This window comes from Ranitomeya imitator, chromosome 4 (genome assembly GCF_032444005.1).
Source record: "Ranitomeya imitator isolate aRanImi1 chromosome 4, aRanImi1.pri, whole genome shotgun sequence".
NCBI classification, from domain to species: domain Eukaryota; kingdom Metazoa; phylum Chordata; class Amphibia; order Anura; family Dendrobatidae; genus Ranitomeya; species Ranitomeya imitator.
The window spans coordinates 660,567,395-660,585,074 of NC_091285.1; the positions used below are offsets into that span (position 1 = coordinate 660,567,395).

At 47.9% G+C, this 17,680-nt stretch overlaps 1 protein-coding gene across 1 annotated transcript in view; it reads right to left on the reverse strand.

Moving 5' to 3' along the window:
- Nucleotides 1–17,680, reverse strand: part of TYK2 (tyrosine kinase 2) — a 45,864-nt gene that overhangs the window by 18,104 nt on the left and 10,080 nt on the right. Inside the window, exons 4-12 of the mRNA XM_069767088.1 lie at nt 11,431–11,581; nt 11,092–11,255; nt 8,815–9,193; nt 7,652–7,843; nt 7,336–7,493; nt 6,431–6,548; nt 2,783–2,963; nt 2,218–2,336; nt 1,598–1,768 (exon numbers count right to left, since the gene is read on the reverse strand). Coding sequence (XP_069623189.1) covers nt 1,598–1,768; nt 2,218–2,336; nt 2,783–2,963; nt 6,431–6,548; nt 7,336–7,493; nt 7,652–7,843; nt 8,815–9,193; nt 11,092–11,255; nt 11,431–11,581 — 1,633 coding nt within the window. The remainder of the gene's footprint in view (nt 1–1,597; nt 1,769–2,217; nt 2,337–2,782; nt 2,964–6,430; nt 6,549–7,335; nt 7,494–7,651; nt 7,844–8,814; nt 9,194–11,091; nt 11,256–11,430; nt 11,582–17,680) is intronic.

Here is a 17,680-nt window from a genome sequence, read left to right on the forward strand (position 1 = left end):
ATCCCACCAAAATTGGCAGGTTTTGCATTTAATGTGTATGAGCAGCTTAAAAATATATTCAGAAAATGCACCAAAAATAAAAATATCCCAACACTTCCCCTTATAAATATTATCATTGTAACAAAATTGAGAAAAATATAAAGAAATCTATTCCGTGTGTCTCACATGCTCTGTCACTCCACTCATGCTCCTCCTCGACCTACTGAGCATGACTGTAGGACAACTAGCTGCAGCAGGATCCTCCCCCCTGTACAGCTTCCAGTGTGTGACTGTAGGACAACTGACTGCAGCAGGACCTTCCCCCCTGTAGAGCTTCCTGTGTGTGACTGCAGGACAACTGGCTGCAGCAGGACCCTCCCCCCTGTACAGCTTCCTGTGTGTGACTGTAGGACAACTGGCTGCAGCAGGATCCTCCCCCTGTACAGCTTCCTGTGTGTGACTGTAGGACAACTGGCTGCAGCACGTTCCTCCCCCCCTGTAGAGCTTTCTGTGTGTGACTGTAGGACTACTGGCTACAGCAGGATCCTCCCCCTGTAGAGCTTTCTGTGTGTGACTGTAGGACAACTGGATGCAGCAGGACCCTCCCCCTGTACAGCTTCCTGTGTGTGACTGTAGGACAACTGGCTGCAGCAGGATCCTCCCCCTGTACAGCTTCCTGTGTGTGACTGTAGGACAACTGGCTGCAGCACGTTCCTCCCCCCCTGTAGAGCTTTCTGTGTGACTGTAGGACTACTGGCTACAGCAGGATGCTCCCCCTGTAGAGCTTCCTGTGTGTGACTGTAGGACAACTGGCTGCAGCAGGACCCTCCCCCCTGTACAGCTTCCTGCGTATGACTGTAGGACAACTGACTGCAGCAGGATCCTCCCCCCCTGTACAGCTTTCTGTGTGTGGCTCTAGGACAACTGGCTGCAGCAGGATTCTCCCCCCTGTACAGCTTCCTGTGTGTGACTGTAGGACAACTGGCTGCAGCAGAATCCTCCCCCCTGTACAGCTTCCTGCGTATGACTGTAGGACAACTGGCTGCAGCAGGATCCTCCCCCTGTACAGCTTCCTGTGTGTGACTGTAGGACAACTGGCTGCAGCAGAATCCTCCCCCCTATACAGCTTCCTGTGTGTGACTGTAGGACAACTGGCTGCAGAAGGATCCTCCCCCTGTACAGCTTCCTGTGTGTGACTGTAGGACAACTGGCTGCAGCAGGATCCTCCCCCTGTACAGCTTCCTGTGTGTGACTGTAGGACAACTGGCTGCAGCAGAATCCTCCCCCCTGTACAGCTTCCTGCGTATGACTGTAGGACAACTGGCTGCAGCAGGATCCTCCCCCTGTACAGCTTCCTGTGTGTGACTGTAGGACAACTGGCTGCAGCAGGATCCTCCCCCCTGTACAGCTTCCTGTGTGTGACCATAGGACAACTGGCTGCAGCCATCACTTCTTCCTACAGATAGAGACTATAGGACAAGCCAGTTTCAGATGATCATAACTGATATGACCGGTGTTGGGTGGTGGGGCCAATTTGGAGGAAGATGGTGCCAGGATTGAAGTTAGGGAGGACAGCACCACAGATGGGCAGATACAGAAGGGCACGGACAGCACTCACCAGTGAGATGTCTTGGTGACTGGGATCCAGCACTTTCAGGACCACTCGTAGATCACGGGAGTTATTGTTCTGTTCCCGGTAATCGTAGTCCAAGTCATGCTCACCACCACCGCTCACTAGGAGAACCCCCTCGTAGATATTCGTACGGGTCCCCTGACCCAGGTGGGATTTCTGCAAGACATGTACAATATGAAAGGGGCGCTCCACGAGACGTGAAATCATCCAGAAGTGATAATTCTATAGATCACTCCATATTGTGAGCTGGAGGAGAGGCTAAGATCCTACAAGTGTGAGGCCCAGGAGAGGTGACAGACTGCGCCTTGTGCAGCAGAACTCTTCCGCACGCAGCAGAACTCTTCCGCACGCAGCAGAACTCTTCCGCACGCAGCAGAACTCTTCCGCACGCAGCAGAACTCTTCCGCACGCAGCAGAACTCTTCCGCACGCAGCAGAACTCTTCCGCACGCAGCAGAACTCTTCCGCACGCAGCAGAACTCTTCCGCACGCAGCAGAACAGAGGGCAGAGATAATGGAGTAAAAATAGTCTGACATCTACAGGAATCAAAAAAAGTAGCCATAATGGATCCTTTAATTAGGAATATCCCCATTCAAAGCACGTACTTGTGTGATCTCGTCTTTTCGGATCTGGTGGAAGCTGAGCTGACTCAAATTTAGATTCCTCGACAATGCGTTCTCCTTGCTGCTCTTCCCTTTCCGACAGATGGTTAAGTTGGAAATTTCTGGAAAAAAAAAAGAAAAAAAGCATCTTATGTAAATGATCAATCAATGTAAACAGGCGCTAATATGTCACTGCCCCGGGGTCTATTATAATGGGAGCTAAATAATATAATGAGAATCACATTGCATGGCACTTCTATGTTCTGACACTTGGAATAAAGGGAAAAAAAATAGTCAGGTTATAAAGGGTTAAATGAATCTTACGGAACATTCTTTTACATAATATATATATATATATTTTTTTTTTTATTTTTTTTTTTAAATAGGCGTCCTATCACTGCCAGCCACCAGAGGGCAGGAGACCCATGTAGGCAGCCGACCACCCGATTTCCCCAGGACAAATCTTATAATATTGGTCCGGTCCACACCGCAGCGTTCTCCACAGCACCGTTTTGCAACAATGTGTCAGCGGCATTTGATGCGAAAGCCTGACTCTCGGCGCTTGTACCTCCAGATTTTGGCAGCACACACTGCTTCACGTGGAAGACCTCCTGGCCGGATTTCAGCGTGCAGCCCCGCAGGTTGTCTGTTAACTCTTTGACGCTGGTGAAGCTGCGCTCCCACTGTTCCAGTGTGTACATGTCGTCCTCTTTATCTATCCGGAACTGCTTATAACTTAACCCTTTATTCTAAAGGAGAAAAAGAAAAGAAAAAAAAAAAAAAGGTAAAAGATTTGGAAATAGCGCCACTCTTGATCAGAGGTTGTTGCTGGTACTGCAGCAGAAGTGATTGGAACTGAGCTGTAATATGAGACAAAGCCCAGAACATTAGTGGCGCTGTTCCCCCACAAGCTCCGTGCAGGATGTGGCAGGTATCCGTTGTGCACAGACTCCCTGAGCACTAAATGGGGAGGCAGAGCGGCTGTGTCACTCTGCCCAATCATAGGGAGATATCTGCAGCCGCACAGTCCTGTCCATCTCCTCCCATGCCCTAGAGACAGAATGGCCTCTGCCAGCAGAGAACGCTCGGTGTGGCCCAGGGGTGCGATCATGTTGCTGCTCCGAGCAGCCCAGGTTCAGGAGTGCAGGAAGCCGGGAGGCAGAGCAGCAGAGCATTCCTGGATGGGCAACATTAGAGGTTAAAGGGGTTCTCCATCACCAAGGACGCCGATACCAAAATCATTATTGATCCAGCCCACCAGGGCTGCTGACATCATCCCCTTTTCTGGTCCCAGATCACCAGGGCTGCTGACCTTATCCCCTTTCCCGGCCCCAGATCACCAGGCATGATGACCTTATCCCCTTTCCTGGCCCCAGATCACCAGGGCTGCTGATCTTATCCCCTTTTCCGGCCCCAGATCACCAGGGCTGCTGACCTTATCCCCTTTTCCGGCCCCAGATCACCAGGGCTGCTGACCTTATCCCCTTTTCCGGCCCCAGATCACCAGGGCTGCTGACCTTATCCCCTTTTCCGGCCCCAGATCACCAGGGCTGCTGACCTTATCCCCTTTCCTGGCCCCAGATCACCAGGGCTGCTGACCATATCCCCTTTTGAAGCCCCAGATCACCAGGGAAGATGACATTTATCCCTTTTCCAACCCCAGATCACCAGGGCTGCTGACCGTATCCCCTTTTCCGGCCCCAGATCACCAGGGAAGATGACATTTATCCCTTTTCCAACCCCAGATCACCAGGCATGATGACCTAATCCCCTTTCCTGGCCCCAGATCACCAGGGCTGCTGACCTTATCCCCTTTCCTGGCCCCAGATCACCAGGGCTGCTGACCTAATCCCCTTTCCTGGCCCCAGATCACCAGGGCTGCTGACCTTATCCCCTCTTCCGGCCCCAGATCACCAGGGCTGCTGACCTTATCCCCTTTTCCTGGCCCCAGATCACCAGGGCTGCTGACCTTATCCCCTTTTCCGGCCCCAGATCACCAGGGCTGCTGACCTTATCCCCTTTTCCTGGCCCCAGATCACCAGGGCTGCTGACCGTATCCCCTTTTCCGGCCCCAGATCACCAGGGAAGATGACATTTATCCCTTTTCCAACCCCAGATCACCAGGCATGATGACCTTATCCCCTTTTCCGGCCCCAGATCACCAGGGCTGCTGACCTTATCCCCTTTCCTGGCCCCAGATCACCAGGGCTGCTGACCTTATCCCCTTTTCCGGCCCCAGATCACCAGGGCTGCTGACCTTATCCCCTCTTCCAGCCCCAGATCACCAGGGCTGCTGACCATATCCCCTTTTGAAGCCCCAGATCACCAGGGCTGCTGACCTAATCCCCTTTCCTGGCCCCAGATCACCAGGGCTGCTGACCTTATCCCCTTTTGAAGCCCCAGATCACCAGGGCTGCTGACCTTATCCCCTTTTCCTGGCCCCAGATCACCAGGGCTGCTGACCGTATCCCCTTTTCCGGCCCCAGATCACCAGGGAAGATGACATTTATCCCTTTTCCAACCCCAGATCACCAGGCATGATGACCTTATCCCCTTTTCCGGCCCCAGATCACCAGGGCTGCTGACCTTATCCCCTTTCCTGGCCCCAGATCACCAGGGCTGCTGACCTTATCCCCTTTCCTGGCCCCAGATCACCAGGGCTGCTGACCTTATCCCCTTTCCTGGCCCCAGATCACCAGGGCTGCTGACCTAATCCCCTTTCCTGGCCCCAGATCACCAGGGCTGCTGACCTTATCCCCTTTTCCGGCCCCAGATCACCAGGGCTGCTGACCTTATCCCCTTTCCTGGCCCCAGATCACCAGGGCTGCTGACCTTATCCCCTTTCCTGGCCCCAGATCACCAGGGCTGCTGACCTAATCCCCTTTCCTGGCCCCAGATCACCAGGGCTGCTGACCTTATCCCCTCTTCCGGCCCCAGATCACCAGGGCTGCTGACATTATCCCCTTTTGAAGCCCCAGATCACCAGGGAAGATGACATTTATCCCTTTTCCAACCCCAGATCACCAGGGAAGATGACCTTATCCCCTTTCCTGGCCCCAGATCACCAGGGAAGATGACATTTATCCCTTTTCCAACCCCAGATCACCAGGGAAGATGACATTATCCCCTTTTCCGGCCCCAGATCACCAGGGCTGCTGACCTTATCCTCTTTCCTGGCCCCAGATCACCAGGGCTGCTGACCTTATCCCCTTTCCTGGCCCCAGATCACCAGGGCTGCTGACCTTATCCCCTTTCCTGGCCCCAGATCACCAGGGCTGCTGACCTAATCCCCTTTCCTGGCCCCAGATCACCAGGGCTGCTGACATTATCCCTTTTCCTGGCCCCAGATCACCAGGGCTGCTGACCTAATCCCCTTTTCCTGGCCCCAGATCACCAGGGCTGCTGACCTTATCCCCTTTTCCGGCCCCAGATCACCAGGGCTGCTGACCTTATTCCCTTTCCTGGCCCCAGATCACCAGTGCTGCTGACCTTATCCCCTTTCCTGGCCCCAGATCACCAGGGCTGCTGACCTTATCCCCTTTCCTGGCCCCAGATCACCAGTGCTGCTGACCTTATCCCCTTTCCTGGCCCCAGATCACCAGGGCTGCTGACCTTATCCCTTTTCCGGCCCCAGATCACCAGGGCTGCTGACCTTATCCCCTTTTCCTGGCCCCAGATCACCAGGGCTGCTGACATTATCCCTTTTCCTGGCCCCAGATCACCAGGGCTGCTGACCGTATCCCCTTTTCCTGGCCCCAGATCACCAGGGCTGCTGACCGTATCCCCTTTTCTGGCCCCAGATCACCAGGGAAGATGACATTTATCCCTTTTCCAACCCCAGATCACCAGGCATGATGACATTATCCCCTTTTCCGGCCCCAGATCACCAGGGCTGCTGACCTTATCCCCTTTTCCTGGCCCCAGATCACCAGGGCTGCTGACCTTATCCCCTTTCCTGGCCCCAGATCACCAGGGCTGCTGACCTTATCCCCTTTTCCGGCCCCAGATCACCAGGGCTGCTGACCTTATCCCCTTTTCCGGCCTCCAGCCAACAACGTAACACAGCCACACATGTAACGAGCGCTCAGACAGGCTGAGCATGCATGGTGCGGTGTAGCAACTTGCTTGCTATAAGTGAACAGAATATCGTTGACAAGGAGCAAGCAGAGATCTCTGAAGGCGGCAAGGAATGGCGGCCGGGCCCCTCCCTACTGACCTGGCTGGTGCCTTTTACAGTCATGATGAGCCGGTTGAAGGTGAAGGCGCTCCAGCGGATAATGTACAGGCCGTCCGCCTGCTCCTCGCGCTTCAGCTTCTGGACGACGTACTGCTCCCTGTAAGTGATGGGCAGCAGCATGAGGCGGTATACACGCTATGACAGCATTTACTGTAGTTCATACACGTACATTTAAATCCCTTTAATCCGGCATTTGATAATCTAGAAAGTCTGAAAATGGCTTCTGGGGCGATTTGAATTTTTTTTTTTTTTTTTTTATTTATATTTTTAGAAACATTTATTTATTTTACTTTTTGCATGTTTCAATAGTCTCTATAGAAGCTGCCACAATCCGATCGGCTCTCCTACATAGAGGTGATGATCAGATGAGCAATGACCACCAGGCGGCGCTGACACCAAGCTGGCAGTGACAACCAAAGAGGTCTGCAGGAGACCTGTGGTTGTCATGCCAACCCATTGGTAACCGGCGATCACGTGACGGGGATCACTGGTGGGCGTATATCAGGCGTGATTGCCGTAAATGCATGTCAAATGCCGCTGTCAGCACTTGATAACGGCATTTAATGGGTTAACAGCCGCAGGTAGATCGCGATTCCACCCGCGGCCGTTCAGGGCACGTCAGCTGGGCAAAACAGCTGATATGTGCCAGGAAAGACGTGGGCTCAGTGCCGGAGCCCGCATCAAAGGGAGTGACCCCGACATCGGCGTACATTTACGCCTGATGTTGAAAAGGGGTTAAGGTATATGACAGCGTAAACTCTTCCAGTGCAAATTCTGTCATCAAAATCAAATTTACCCCAAAATGTCAACATTTTCAGGATGCAAGACGATGAGAAAGCCGAACCCAACCCACTCCCCCATGCCACATATAAACACACACGTACTGTAGGGGCCCGTGAATCCCATTGACAGCGCTCATCACCAAGCGTGGCGGGGCCACTTCGTGGCACAGGTAGTGGTTGGCATCTGTGGTGAGCCTGAAGAAGCCATCTACCAGCGAAACAAAGGACAGCGCCTCTTCATATGAAGGCAGGACGATCTCCTGGAGACAAGACGGATGAAGAGGACGCCGGTTACCACAAGATAAGGCGAGTACCATAAAGGGGGAACAGTAATCACAGTGGTGTCACCGCAAGGTCAACCCCAAAAAAGGGAAGCTATCCCCTATATGTTGGGTCACGTTACAGTGGGGGCGCTCACCAGGCAGCGGTTATCCTGGCAGTTGATGCTGACGCGGCTCTTGCTGATGACGATGTGGGTGATATCCTGGAAGTCACAGAACGGCTCCCACTTGGGCTCGCAGGCTTCAGTCGCCGGTTTCGCCACCTTCTGTCCTTTGTTGCGGCTTTTCTTGCTGAAGTAATTTCTATGATGGCTTATCTCTGCTGCCTTCTGCAGGAAAAAAAAAAAAAGGGCAAAAGAAAAAAAAAAAAAATTTAAAAAAAGAATTTAATAATGATACGAAAAAGCATCCTACAGGATCTGATTTTGAGTAAATCTACAACGTTCCCATTTATAAGATCTGCTTGTCGGAGGAAGCGAAAAAAACCATAGTGGTGGTGCGCTGCTTAGACGGCGGCAGGGCGCTTTACAGCAGCGCTGCAATCTCACCATCACGTGCCGCAGCATTTAAAAAAAATCAGAGATCTCATCTATTCTTAACCCTTTTAAGTTTTTTCAGGCGCTTTTTGCATGGAGACCGCCTGAAAAAGCGCGAAACAACTGATACAAAGAAAAAACACTGCAAGGACACTCCTGCGCACACGATCAGCCTCTTGTTAATTCTTACAAATTACAATTTTCTTTCTTGTTCGGTAGTCGCTCACCATTTAAAGGTCAAATTTAAAAAAGAAAAAAAAAAAAAAAAAAAGGAAGTGGCGGCCAAAAGTACCCCAATGAAGTCACTTCAGGAATAACACTCGTTCTGTTGGGAGTTTTTACTGCCTGTTAAAAATCTGTAGCTGTTCTAGAGATATTAACACTTTTTCATTTGTTTACAGCTCGTTGCCTAGGAGACCGACCACCGCCGATGTGCTAAAGCCGAGCTCAGGAGGTAACAGTGCTCTCCAGCGGTGAACAGAAAAGCGAAAAAAAGATGAAAGCGCTGAGCGTGTTCTGCTGTCTAGCAACGGTGGTCGGTCTCCAAGGCAACGAGCTGTAAACAAAGAAAAAAAAAAGTTAATATCTCAAGAACTGCTGAAAATTTTAACAAACGGTAAATTGCAAACTTGCCTGCATTTACAAGTACAATCCGACAACATCCGTTTATGAAGATGGGAGTAGGCCCCTTTAAAAATTTCTGCAGCAAAATTGAACTAAGTGCAAAAAACATTACACGCAGAAGTAGCAGACCACGCGCTCACCTCCTCTTTCTTCAGCCGCCACTGGATCCCCTCCATCCCGCTGACCAGGACCTGGTGCGTGGGAGTAGCCTCGCTGCTCGCGGACTTGCTCTGGTCCATGTAGCCGCCGTCATTAATATACAACGGAAGCTTCTCTCCCTCTGTGGGAAGCTCCAGGCTCAGGGTCCCAAACACCTCGCAGCCAAATCTGGGGGCCAGGTTCTCTAAGGTGGACAGGTACTTGTACATGACGTCCTCCTCGCTCAGCTTCCCAGCGCTCACCGTGTGCAGGTGGAAGTGGCGGACGAATTTCTTAAAAACGCTCCTCATGCGGAGTTTTGTAAGGTAGTTATTCTGCTGAATCTGCCGGCAGAAGGATTTGGGGATACATTCCTTAAAACTATGGAAAAAAAACAAAGTATTTGTAGTGCAAATATAAAAATGGCTATTTTGAGTCCATATTGAAATATACAGAATGCATTCAGACCATGACAGGGCAGCACTGCTGGTCATACATTTACAGACAATGCTCACAGTGACACGATCTTAAGAACTGTTTACTTATTGTCTGAAAGCCTTCACCTCACAAATAGTTCTATGTTTCTCTATGATGGTTATTGTAAAACCTGAAGGGTTATTTAACCTGTCTGCTGTGGACTTATCTAATCCTTGTGGGCTTTTATATTCTATGGGTTTATTGCCCATTGTCTGCTGTTTGCCTGGTATCTCTGATTCATCTTATCCGAAAAGCTGGCCATTAGAGGGAGAGGCCGAAACCAGAGTTACATAGTGTAAATCTCTATATAAAGGCCAGAGAAACATGACTAAGACAGAAGCAAACACTTGGGTACCTGTACATGTACAGTGTGCTGATACCTGCATAATTGGGGACACCCATGCAGTGTAGGTAATCTCCCAGGGGTTCTCTGTCTTGCTGTTGCTTCTCCGATATTCCAGAAGCTCGTGGTGATGATGTGGGTATATATATTTAATCTTTATATGTACTTAACCTTTGTATGCTAAAATACTCAAAAGTGTACACAATCATACTATTCATTTAATTTTGTTCTTTGAAATAAAATTGCGTTATATCGCAAGTAGTAGCCTTCTTTAAAGCCGTATCCGACCCTTAGGGTTAAAAACTCGGCAGTACAGTATTACAATATGAAAGTTCTGGTGCATGCATCGACCACACAAGGCTTTGCAGAAGTAGCCGACAGAACAGGTACCCCATCTTATGGGTCACAGAGTTGGAGTATACTTCTGCTCTTGTATAGGGACGTTATAAAATTAATTATTGCATTATTAGAAGCTTGGCCTGCTGTCTTGTCCATTGCTAAATACTTTACACTGCAGCTCTGCTTTCTCAGATGTATAAGCAAGGATCACCCCAATCACTGAAGCAGTCATTCTATATGGAGGTAGACTTGTGAATCCTCATATCATGCATGCACCAAAGGGGGGGCAGCAGACAGCAGCCGACACCAGGAGGGGGGGGCAGCAGACAGCAGCCGACACCAGGAGGGGGGGGCAGCAGACAGCAGCCGACACCAGGAGGGGGGGGCAGCAGACAGCAGCCGACACCGGGGGGGGGGGGCAGCAGACAGCAGCCGACACCAGGGGGGGGGGGCAGCAGACAGCAGCCGACACCGGGGGGGGGGGGGGGGGGGGGGCAGCAGACAGCAGCCGACACCAGGTGGGGGGGGCAGCAGACAGCAGCCGACACCAGGAGGGGGGGGGGGGGGCAGCAGACAGCAGCCGACACCAGGAAGGGGGGGATAGCAGACATCAGCCGACACCAGGAGGGGGGGCAGCAGACAGCAGCCGACACCAGGAGGGGGGGGGGGCAGCAGACAGCAGCCGACACCGGGGGGGGGGGCAGCAGACAGCAGCCGACACCAGGGGGGGGGGGGCAGCAGACAGCAGCCGACACCAGGAAGGGGGGGACAGCAGACAGCAGCCGACACCAGGAGGGGGGGCAGCAGACAGCAGCCGACACCAGGAGGGGGGGACAGCAGACAGCAGCCGACACCAGGAGGGGGGGGCAGCAGACAGCAGCCGACACCAGGAGGGAAGGCAGCAGACAGCAGCCGACACCAGGAGGGGGGGCAGCAGACAGCAGCCGACACCAGGAGGGGGGGGGGGGCAGCAGACAGCAGCCGACACCAGGAGGGGGGGGGGCAGCAGACAGCAGCCGACACCAGGAGGGGGGGCAGCAGACAGCAGCCGACACCAGGAGGGGGGGCAGCAGACAGCAGCCGACACTGGGGGATTTGCAGCAGCCGATACCATGCCCACCTTATCTGCTTGGCCACCTCTTCGAGAGACACTTTCTTCTTGATGGCGATGTGCGACAGGTGCAGCACGGCCATGCCCAGGCTCTCGTTCTTAAACTTGTGGACGTCCTGCTCAGAGTGGAAATCCTTCAGTGACACCACATCATTCACAAAGTCAAACTTGCCCTGCAGGAAATACAAAAGGTCAGCGTAGGCCGTTCCCAGGGGTCTCTGGCAGCCGGCAGGGTTATAAGGGCCCTTCCCACCAGATAGAGAGGATAACGTATCCAGTATGGCAGGATGCCAGGGTCCACCCTGCCAACAATGGGCAGAATAACCCAGAGGGTACATGGGAAGTCACCTGCTCAAATAGGTACTCGAATGATGCGAAGTCCAGGATGGCACCAGACTGCTCCACCCGACTCCTGTCCTCACCGTCACCGACCTTAGGAACATTGCGGCAAACCACGGCTTCCTTCTCATTCATCCCATGCCAGTTCCTGAAATAATACCTGAAAAACCAAAGAAATATATAAATAGCAGGACAGATATATAGGAGGATATATGGAGTAATAGGAGGAGATATAGGAGGATATATGGAGTAATAGGAGGAGATATAGGGAGGATATATGGAGTAATAGGAGGAGATATAGGGGGATATATGGAGTAATAGGAGGAGATATAGGAGGATATATGGAGTAATAGGAGGAGATATAGGAGGATATATGGAGTAATAGGAGGAGATATAGGGGGATATATGGAGTAATAGGGGGAGATATAGGAGGATATATGGAGTAATAGGAGGAGATATAGGAGGATATATGGAGTAATAGGAGGAGGTATAGGAGGATATATGGAGTAATAGGAGGAGATATAGGAGGATATATGGAGTAATAGGAGGAGATATAGGAGGATATATGGAGTAATAGGAGGAGATATAGGGGGATATATGGAGTAATAGGGGGAGATATAGGAGGATATATGGAGTAATAGGAGGAGATATAGGAGGATATATGGAGTAATAGGAGGAGGTATAGGAGGATATATGGAGTAATAGGAGGAGATATAGGAGGATATATGGAGTAATAGGGGGAGATATAGGGGGATATATGGAGTAATAGGAGGAGATATAGGGGGATATATGGAGTAATAGGAGGAGATATAGGAGGATATATGGAGTAATAGGAGGAGATATAGGGGGATATATGGAGTAATAGGGGGAGATATAGGGGATATATGGAGTAATAGGGGGAGATATAGGGGGATATATGGAGTAATAGGGGGAGATATAGGGGGATATATGGAGTAATAGGAGGAGATATAGGGGGATATATGGAGTAATAGGAGGAGATATAGGAGGATATATGGAGTAATAGGAGGAGATATAGGGGGATATATGGAGTAATAGGGGGAGATATAGGGGGATATATGGAGTAATAGGGGGAGATATAGGGGGATATATGGAGTAATAGGGGGAGATATAGGGGGATATATGGAGTAATAGGAGGAGATATAGGGGGATATATGGAGTAATAGGAGGAGATATAGGGGGATATATGGAGTAATAGGAGGATATATGGAGTAATAGGAGGAGATATAGGAGGATATATGGAGTAATAGGAGGAGATATAGGGGGATATATGGAGTAATAGGGGGAGATATAGGAGGATATATGGAGTAATAGGAGGAGATATAGGGGGATATATGGAGTAATAGGGGGGAGATATAGGGGGATATATGGAGTAATAGGAGGAGATATAGGAGGATATATGGAGTAATAGGAGGAGATATAGGGAGTATATATGGAGTAATAGGAGGAGATATAGGGGGATATATGGAGTAATAGGAGGAGATATAGGGGGATATATGGAGTAATAGGAGGAGATATAGGGGGATATATGGAGTAATAGGAGGAGATATAGGAGGATATATGGAGTAATAGGAGGAGATATAGGAGGATATATGGAGTAATAGGAGGAGATATAGGGGGATATATGGAGTAATAGGGGGGAGATATAGGGGGATATATGGAGTAATAGGAGGAGATATAGGAGGATATATGGAGTAATAGGAGGAGATATAGGGAGTATATATGGAGTAATAGGAGGAGATATAGGGAGTATATATGGAGTAATAGGAGGAGATATAGGGGGATATATGGAGTAATAGGAGGAGATATAGGAGGATATATGGAGTAATAGGAGGAGATATAGGAGGATATATGGAGTAATAGGAGGAGATATAGGAGGATATATGGAGTAATAGGAGGAGATATAGGAGGATATATGGAGTAATAGGAGGAGATATAGGAAGATATATGGAGTAATAGGAGGAGATATAGGAGGATATATGGAGTAATAGGAGGAGATATAGGGGGATATATGGAGTAATAGGGGGAGATATAGGGGGATATATGGAGTAATAGGAGGAGATATAGGGGGATATATGGAGTAATAGGAGGAGATATAGGAGGATATATGGAGTAATAGGGGGAGATATAGGGGGATATATGGAGTAATAGGAGGAGATATAGGAGGATATATGGAGTAATAGGAGGAGATATAGGGAGGATATATGGAGTAATAGGAGGATATATGGAGTAATAGGAGGAGATATAGGGAGTATATATGGAGTAATAGGAGGAGATATAGGGAGGATATATGGAGTAATAGGAGGAGATATAGGGGGATATATGGAGTAATAGGAGGAGATATAGGAGGATATATGGAGTAATAGGAGGAGGTATAGGAGGATATATGGAGTAATAGGAGGAGATATAGGAGGATATATGGAGTAATAGGGGGAGATATAGGAGGATATATGGAGTAATAGGGGGAGATATAGGGGGATATATGGAGTAATAGGAGGAGATATAGGGGGATATATGGAGTAATAGGAGGAGATATAGGAGGATATATGGAGTAATAGGAGGAGATATAGGGGGATATATGGAGTAATAGGGGGAGATATAGGGGGATATATGGAGTAATAGGGGGAGATATAGGGGGATATATGGAGTAATAGGGGGAGATATAGGGGGATATATGGAGTAATAGGAGGAGATATAGGGGGATATATGGAGTAATAGGAGGAGATATAGGGGGATATATGGAGTAATAGGAGGATATATGGAGTAATAGGAGGAGATATAGGAGGATATATGGAGTAATAGGAGGAGATATAGGGGGATATATGGAGTAATAGGGGGAGATATAGGAGGATATATGGAGTAATAGGAGGAGATATAGGAGGATATATGGAGTAATAGGAGGAGATATAGGGGGATATATGGAGTAATAGGGGGGAGATATAGGGGGATATATGGAGTAATAGGAGGAGATATAGGAGGATATATGGAGTAATAGGAGGAGATATAGGGAGTATATATGGAGTAATAGGAGGAGATATAGGGAGTATATATGGAGTAATAGGAGGAGATATAGGGGGATATATGGAGTAATAGGAGGAGATATAGGGGGATATATGGAGTAATAGGAGGAGATATAGGAGGATATATGGAGTAATAGGAGGAGATATAGGAGGATATATGGAGTAATAGGAGGAGATATAGGAGGATATATGGAGTAATAGGAGGAGATATAGGAGGATATATGGAGTAATAGGAGGAGATATAGGAGGATATATGGAGTAATAGGAGGAGATATAGGAAGATATATGGAGTAATAGGAGGAGATATAGGGGGATATATGGAGTAATGGGGGAGATATAGGGGGATATATGGAGTAATAGGAGGAGATATAGGGGGATATATGGAGTAATAGGAGGAGATATAGGGGGATATATGGAGTAATAGGGGGAGATATAGGGGGATATATGGAGTAATAGGAGGAGATATAGGAGGATATATGGAGTAATAGGAGGAGATATAGGGAGGATATATGGAGTAATAGGAGGATATATGGAGTAATAGGAGGAGATATAGGGAGTATATATGGAGTAATAGGAGGAGATATAGGAGGATATATGGAGTAATAGGAGGAGATATAGGAGGATATATGGAGTAATAGGAGGAGATATAGGGGGATATATGGAGTAATAGGGGGAGATATAGGGGGATATATGGAGTAATAGGAGGAGATATAGGGGGATATATGGAGTAATAGGAGGAGATATAGGGGGATATATGGAGTAATAGGAGGAGATATAGGAGGATATATGGAGTAATAGGAGGAGATATAGGGAGGATATATGGAGTAATAGGAGGATATATGGAGTAATAGGAGGAGATATAGGGAGTATATATGGAGTAATAGGAGGAGATATAGGAGGATATATGGAGTAATAGGAGGAGATATAGGAGGATATATGGAGTAATAGGAGGAGATATAGGGGGATATATGGAGTAATAGGGGGAGATATAGGGGGATATATGGAGTAATAGGAGGAGATATAGGGGGATATATGGAGTAATAGGAGGAGATATAGGAGGATATATGGAGTAATAGGGGGAGATATAGGGGGATATATGGAGTAATAGGAGGAGATATAGGAGGATATATGGAGTAATAGGAGGAGATATAGGGAGTATATATGGAGTAATAGGAGGAGATATAGGGAGGATATATGGAGTAATAGGAGGAGATATAGGGGGATATATGGAGTAATAGGAGGAGATATAGGAGGATATATGGAGTAATAGGAGGAGATATAGGGAGGATATATGGAGTAATAGGAGGAGATATAGGGGGATATATGGAGTAATAGGAGGAGATATAGGGGGATATATGGAGTAATAGGAGGAGATATAGGAGGATATATGGAGTAATAGGAGGAGATATAGGGAGGATATATGGAGTAATAGGAGGAGATATAGGAAGATATATGGAGTAATAGGTGGAGATATAGGAGGATATATGGAGTAATAGGTGGAGATATAGGGAGGATATATGGAGTAATAGGAGGAGATATAGGAGGATATATGGAGTAATAGGAGGAGATATAGGGGGATATATGGGGTAATAGGAGGAGATATAGGGAGGATATATGGAGTAATAGGAGGAGATATAGGGAGGATATATGGAGTAATAGGGGGAGATATAGGGAGGATATATGGAGTAATAGGAGGAGATATAGGGAGGATATATGGAGTAATAGGAGGAGATATAGGGGGATATATGGGGTAATAGGAGGAGATATAGGGAGGATATATGGAGTAATAGGAGGAGATATAGGGGGATATATGGAGTAATAGGAGGAGATATAGGGGGATATATGGAGTAATAGGAGAAGATATAGGGAGGATATATGGAGTAATAGGAGGAGATATAGGGGGATATATGGGGTAATAGGAGGAGATATAGGGAGGATATATGGAGTAATAGGAGGAGATATAGGAGGATATATGGAGTAATAGGAGGAGATATAGGGAGGATATATGGAGTAATAGGAGAAGATATAGGGAGGATATATGGAGTAATAGGAGGAGATATAGGGGGATATATGGGGTAATAGGAGGAGATATAGGGAGGATATATGGAGTAATAGGAGGAGATATAGGAGGATATATGGAGTAATAGGAGGAGATATAGGGGGATATATGGAGTAATAGGAGGAGATATAGGGGGATATATGGAGTAATAGGAGGAGATATAGGGGGATATATGGAGTAATAAGAGGAGATATAGGGGGATATATGGAGTAATAGGAGGAGATATAGGGGGATATATGGAGTAATAGGAGGAGATATAGGGGGATATATGGAGTAATAGGAGGAGATATAGGGGGATATATGGAGTAATAGGAGGAGATATAGGGGGATATATGGAGTAATAGGAGGAGATATAGGGGGATATATGGAGTAATAGGAGGAGATATAGGATATATGGAGTAATAGAAGGAGATATAGGGGGGATATATGGAGTAATAGGAGGAGATATAGGGGGATATATGGAGTAATAGGAGGAGATATAGGGGGATATATGGAGTAATAGGAGGAGATATAGAAGGATATATGGAGTAATAGGAGGAGATATAGGGAGGATATATGGAGTAATAGGAGGAGATATAGAAGGATATATGGAGTAATAGGGGGAGATATAGGGAGGATATATGGAGTAATAGGAGGAGATATAGGGAGGATATATGGAATAATAGGAGGAGATATAGGGAGGATATATGGAGTAATAGGAGGAGATATAGGGAGGATATATGGAATAATAGGAGGAGATATAGGGAGGATATATGGAGTAATAGGAGGAGATATAGGAGGATATATGGAGTAATAGGAGGAGATATAGAAGGATATATGGAGTAATAGGGGGAGATATAGGAGGATATATGGGGTAATAGGAGGAGATATAGAAGGATATATGGAGTAATAGGAGGAGATATAGGGAGGATATATGGAGTAATAGGGGGAGATATAGGAGGATATATGGAATAATAGGAGGAGATATAGGGGGATATATGGAATAATAGGAGGAGATATAGGAGGATATATGGAGTAATAGGAGGAGATATAGGAGGATATATGGAGTAATAGGAGGAGATATAGGAGGATATATGGAGTAATAGGAGGAGATATAGGAGGATATATGGAGTAATAGGAGGAGATATAGGAGGATATATGGAGTTATAGGAGGAGGTATAGG